At 36.7% G+C, this 6315-nt stretch overlaps 1 protein-coding gene across 2 annotated transcripts; it reads left to right on the top strand.

Annotated features, from left to right (window-relative positions):
• Window positions 1-484: 484 nt before the first annotated feature.
• On the top strand, window positions 485-4926 carry LOC107795892 (putative lipid-A-disaccharide synthase, mitochondrial). 2 transcript variants are annotated; one of them, XR_001650264.2, is made up of 9 exons: window positions 485-865; window positions 1045-1144; window positions 1261-1366; window positions 1444-1664; window positions 2156-2228; window positions 2621-2791; window positions 2896-3083; window positions 4075-4301; window positions 4490-4926. XR_001650264.2 is itself a non-coding variant. In XM_075225609.1 (8 exons), exons 1-8 carry the CDS (start codon window positions 630-632, stop codon window positions 4593-4595), a joined length of 1308 nt encoding a protein of 435 aa, XP_075081710.1. In that variant the 5' UTR covers window positions 485-629; the 3' UTR covers window positions 4596-4926. The 2 variants fall into 2 exon arrangements, 1 of the variants encoding a protein (XP_075081710.1); XM_075225609.1 differs by lacking the exon at window positions 2896-3083 and having other exon boundaries at window positions 2621-2859.
• Window positions 4927-6315: the final 1389 nt, after the last annotated feature.

The following is a 6315-nucleotide window of genomic DNA, read 5'->3' as shown; positions in this document are numbered from 1 at the left end:
GAGTAAACATAGCATAAACTCCAGCAATTCGATAGAAAAAATTCTATGAAGAACAAAATTATGTTAATCTGGCATATTTTGTTGAACAATTTAACAAATAAGTAGAGTAAATATAGCTTAGACTCTATCAATCATGTAGGAACATACCGAAGAGCGATAACTGTGTATGGGTCAGGTTATTTTTTAAATATCCCAAATATCGGAGACATTCCGCTAAGGTCAATCCTGAGGCTATTTCTATCAATCGCCCAAGCTTATTTGGTGGGGATAATGATACTGTACAAATAATAGTCGAAAAATATATAAATATACATTTTGCATGTTATGCCTTTTTACGGGTATTATATATAAATAATTTTTGGCGCGGATCCCTATCTGGTCCGCTTCATTTTACCGACCCGAATCATCAAATTAGAAAGGAAAGAGTGGGAAAAAAGAAAAAAGGGAAAGAAGAGAGAGAGCGCTGGTTGAGACTGCCATTTTCCACACACAAAAAAGAAGATACTACAAGTTCAGTGCTTTGCTGAAATTCCCATTTCATTTGCTACTTAATACTTTCCAAAATAAGGTTTTCACTAACTTTTCTTTTTGCGTATTAAGTAGTATTTTCGTTTTAGGGAGACCAAGATATGTTTATTAGAAGAATTTGGAATGCGAATACTGAAACAAACCTAAACTTGATGCGGCAAATGAGAAGAACATTCTCAGTTTCAAGTCAAAGTGCAGTTGATTTGGCTTCAAAAGATGCAGAACTCAGGGTCTTCATTGTTGCCGGCGAGGTTTCTGGTGATACCATTGGTTCCCGTGTCATGAATTCTCTAGAAAAGCTTTCTCCTTTGCCTGTCCGTTTTGCTGGTGTTGGAGGGTAATCTGCCCCCCCCCCCCTCCTTTTTTCTAATTATTTGTAATATTTTTAAAATTATAATTGAAACTTGAAATTATTAATATGCTTTCACTAGTTAAAAGTTGCAGCAGCTATAATTAAGTCAAGTTGTCAACTCCTTTAATTATCATTATTCTTTCTGTGGTGTGTATGTTTATCAGGAAGATGATGTGTAAACAAGGGTTGAATACTCTGTTCCCAATAGAGGATATTGCAGTAATGGGCATATGGGAGTTGCTGCCATATCTTAATCAATTTAGAGTATGAATTATTTTGAATTTTCTGCATACTAAAAATCAAGTTATAGTTTTTCCAAGTAAAAATTAATAATTATCCATGCATGAAATTTGGACCTTATTTGAATTTTGAAATGACAGGTTAGGCTGAAACAAACTATAGAAGCAGCTCTTTCTTTTAGGCCTCATGTCGTACTCACTGTAGACTCTAAAGGATTCTCCTTCCGTTTCTTAAAGCATTTGAGGGGTAACGCTCTGTAGCTTTTGTGAGTTCGAAAGAGATTTCTCGTGTTTTCCTTGTGCACTGGGAATAACTTTTTGCAGCTACGTGTGTTCAGCAGGGGATGGTTAGCCCTTTGCACTTCCATTATGTATCACCGTCATTTTGGCCTTGGAAAGGTGGTGAAGCAAGACTACAAGGACTTCTTCAGTTTGTGGATCATGTGTTATGCATTCTTCCGTTTGAGGCAGAAGTTTGTAGATCAAACGGCCTAGCAGCAACCTTTGTTGGTCATCCCACCCTTGAAGATATTTCGGATTTCCAGGTAAATCAGTATTTTGATTTGTGTTTTATTCTACATTTGGTACATGAAAGACTTCGTCTTTCAAATAGTGCCTTCATATACCAGTGTCTGGATTTTTAGCTTTTGAGCATGCAGATATTCTTTCTTTCCAAGAAACAATTTACCAAGTGATGATTTCATTAGTGTGATAAAATTTCTTTCCTGTCAAGAAACTATCCACTAAGAATTTCTGTGCAATTTCCTGGTGGGATCGAGTGATTCCTTGATAATGCTGTCGTCACGTTAAAGTATTGTTTTTAACTTTTGAAATTGCAATTTTTTTGTCTTGTCAATTAACAACCCACCTAATTAATCATTTTGTATACACTGATGAATCCCACCAGGGGAACAAAGAGAAGAGAAATGCTAAGAAATATGAACAAGTGGGGAATAAAGTTATTCTACCAATGCAACAGTGAAATTATAATTTTATATAGTGTAATGGCGTAATGTTGTCTAATATTCAATTTTAGGTGAAGGATGCCACAGAAAGAAGATACAGAATTCAAGGAAATGCTGAAGCATTTCTAACTGATCATGGAATAGGTATGTTAACTTGTACTAATATATTGTGAGAAAGTATATGATGCATCATAATAGATTATATATGTGCATAGTATAGCCAAGTTTCATACCCGTGATGAAAGTACTATGGTGTGAAAAAATTTCAGTTTGTATGAACAATATATATTTTCTATACCATTTCAAAAAGAAAATATTATTTCTATGCTTTTGCTGTAATTTGTCGGTTATCTAATGATGCAAGATCGTGTTCTCTGTATTTACTTCCAATCTGTCAAAATCTCTGTGTCTCCTTCTCAGTGGCTTACTGAAAAGAAGAGAGGATATTATTACCTTTTTATCGGTTGACTGTGCTATTCTATCAATTTTGTTTCTCCTTGCCAACTTTCTAATTGTGTTGTTAGCTTAATTTGAAGGATCCCCAGTCATTTCCTTGCTTCCTGGAAGTAGATTACAGGAGGTTACTCGAATGTTCCCCATATTCTCAAGCACTTTGGAACATTTGAAAGGTTCATTTCCGGACTTGGTAACAGCAGTTCATGTGGCACCTAATCAACATGTGGAAGACTACATTGATAAAGCTGTTTGTAAGTGGCCATCATCTGTTGTATTGGTTCCTGGAGGATCACACCAGATTAAATACAATTCATTTAGTGTAAGGCCTTGACTCTTGTATCTTTACATTTTGAAGTGATGTAGCTTGGACTAGAATTATGCTTCCTATTCCGGCTGTGAACTTTTGGGGAATAGGAAAAGGTTTCAATGCTCATTATTCTGGAAGAATTAACTGTTTGGGACATACTGTGGTCGAAGTGACTCAATGAATTGGAAAAAGAGTGTAACTGGAAATGGAGCTAGTCCCTTGACGGTATTTTTAAGGTACAGACCTCGATGAACGTGCCTTGCAATGGATAATTAGCATCTATGAAGGGGAGCCTTGGAGCGATGATAAAGTTGTCTCCGTGTGTTCTATAGTTCACGGGTTCAAGGCGTGGAAGCAGCCACTAATGCTTGCATTAGGGTAAGCTGACTACATCACACCCCTTAGGGTGCGGCCTTTCCGGACACTGCGTGAATGCGAGATGTTTTGTGCACCGGGCTTCCCTTTTTTATCTTTTATTTGTATTTAATTGTTCCTCATAATGTTGGGAGTATGATACATTGTGAGTAGGAAAGAGCCAGACACTTGGTCTGGATCTTGTGGATCTCATTTCCAAGGATGGAAACCTAGTCGTTGCTACTAGAGGTTGCCAATTGGCTACCATGTTTTCTACTTCTAGTTTTGTTCTTGATAATAGATGGTATATCCTTTAAGCTCCTGGCAGATTTGCTGAAGTTATTTATTAATCAAGAACAAGTAAATGGTACTTTATGCTTGTTACGAGTTTCTTTCAAATTGTTCATTTTTTTTTCCAGTTATTCAAGACTTTTTATGTGGATTTGATACTAGGCAAGCTATAGGTATGTTTTTAAGTGCCAGCAGTAACTCCAAGATCTGTTTCAGAAAATCTTTGTTTTATCCAAAAGACTCTTCCTAAATATAGTTATTAGTATTTGCATTTTATGTGAATTGTGTGCTTTGCACTTTGTCACTATAATTAGTTTTTCCTTTTTATCCAATTTTTTATCACAAAGTGAAACTTTAATGTATTTTTTTTTAAAATTATTGAGGGGGATATACATGGCCTATGGCCCACAATTTTTCTGCTGTTAAATCATCTTTTGCGTAAAGAAGTAACATACCTATGAATGACTAAATCAATGTGGAGATAATTCTCAGTTCTTTACTTTTCTGGTTCATGATTCATGAATATATTAAGTTGCCTCATGTTTCAAGGTGGATGTGGTAACATGAACTGTTCTTCTGCAGGCAAGCAGTGTAGCACTATGTACTTCTGGTACAGTTGCGATGGAAGTGCAGCTTGCAAGACTGCCATGTGTTGTTGCGTATCGAGCCCATCTCCTGACAGAATTAGTTATACGATACAAAGCTATTATACCATACATCTCTCTTCCTAATATTCTTTTGGATTCAGCTATAATCCCTGAAGCTCTATTTCATGATTGCACTCCTTCAAAATTGGCATCATTACTCAAGTAAGCTTCGACTAAATGATCCTTGTCCCTTGTAGTTTTGTTGTTTTCTGGTTGTCAAAAGTAAACCAAACCAATCAAGAAAAAAGAACAACAGAGAGCAGCATTTGTCTGCCTCTGTTTGCGTAAGAGTACATGCAGTAAATCTTTAAAAACGGCTTAAATATGCCTTGGGAATCTTAAAATCACAGGGATTTAATACTTGATGACAACCTTCGAGAAAAACAAATTAATGCTGCCGAAGAGGTTATTGAGCTGCTAAGACCTCCAAAGATGAACATTAGTTGCTCAACCTAGGGGGAGATGCGCGTTCCACTTTCTGATTGTACACCAAGTATGGTCGCAGCATATGCAATATTGTATTCTCGGAATAAGCTGGAATAATGTGATTCGTGAAAATTCAAGCAGTTGCTGTGAGCAAAGTTGAGATAAGATGCAGCTAGAGAGTTTTTAAGAAAATCTGTTTGGAAGTCAGCAACTGTATAGCAGTTGGATAATTTCTATTCATTTTGTTAGTTGATTTCCATATTTACTTTCACTTACATAGAGCTTCAACCTATGAGAAGCTCAAGTTATATCTGCAAGCTGTGTAATATAGTTAATGAAAATTTTTCCCCTCTCGTGGAAATCGTCCTTCTTTCTCTTCCTCTCTCAGATTAAGGATTGTAACAGCTGTGTTGCATTGGATTCATGAAGTGAGAAGTCAAAAGGAGATCAGAAATATTTCTAGGAGATTTATCCGAAGTATGAGCGGCTCTTTGTGGAGGGCACGAAAAGAGGTAGAGGGCGGCTTAAGAAGTATTGAGGAGAGGTGATCTGACTGGATATGACGAGGCTTCATATTTCCGAGGATATGATACTTGATAGGAAGATGTGGAGGTCGAGTATTAGAGTTCTAGGTTAGAAGTTAGTTGATTCTTGCCTTACTTCGTACCTTTGTGAGACTAGGCTAGTAGGGTTTTTGTCTAAGACAGATAGTGACAACGTTGTGTCTTACTATTTCGCTTTTCAGTGCAGGATCTATTTACTAGCTATCGTTTTTGCTTTGCTTTGCATCTTTCTTCCGGATTTCATGTTGTTCCTATTTTTCTATGATTTCAATGGTGATACTAATATTGTCTTTTTTTTTTTTTTTTTCTTGAGCCGAGGGTCTTTCGAAAACAACCTCTCTATCCCTTCGGGATAGTGGTAAGGTCTGCGTACACACTACCCTTCCCAAACCCCACTAGTGGAATTTTACTGAGTTGTTGTTGTTGTCGTCTGCAAGTATCCTATGATCATAAGCTATCAATCTAGGATTTGAACCAAATGGGGTTCTAGTGGTTGAACTATTCAAATATATTTGTTAAGTGTATGCGTGGTGAATTGGTGATACATGCTCTTTACCTGAGTGCTTTACTAATTCTTGGTGATGTAAACTAGTCTCCGTCTCTAGTGCTTTATAAAAAAATAAAACTATATTTATACCATGAACTTGTTGCTGCCCTTCCTTTTACCTTTTCCTAAGCCGATGGTCTTTCGGAAACAGCTTTTCTGCCTTTTTGAAGCTTGAGGTAAGGTCTACGTACATACTATCCTCCTAGACTCCTTGTGGGAATTACACTGGGTCTGTTGTTGTTGTTGTTGTCGTCGTATACCGTGAACTTGCTCATCTTTTTTTGTCCCAAAAATCACCGTTAGATCTTTAGAGTACAAATGACAATGTACTAATTTTTCATCACTATTCGCCATAATTATATATTTGATTATTTCTATATTTTTCGAATTATGAATTGAGAATAGAGGTCCTTTGGAGATGCGAGGTCCGATCGACTATATCTGGAATCTAGACAGGGGAATTGTATTTCCATGTCTAAGTAAAACTCGAACCTTGAGGACAAGGTTCCTTTTAAGGACGGGAGTATTGTTATGAATAAAAATAGTCAATGGGCCATGATGTGGGATCCGGGTTGATGGGCCCAAGTACTGTAAACAATTAACAAAACTGGTTAAAATAAGGTAGAGTAGCAATACTAGG

Source organism: Nicotiana tabacum, chromosome 11 (assembly GCF_000715075.1).
Source record: "Nicotiana tabacum cultivar K326 chromosome 11, ASM71507v2, whole genome shotgun sequence".
NCBI lineage: Eukaryota > Viridiplantae > Streptophyta > Magnoliopsida > Solanales > Solanaceae > Nicotiana > Nicotiana tabacum.
This window is presented reverse-complemented; position numbering and strand designations above follow the sequence as displayed.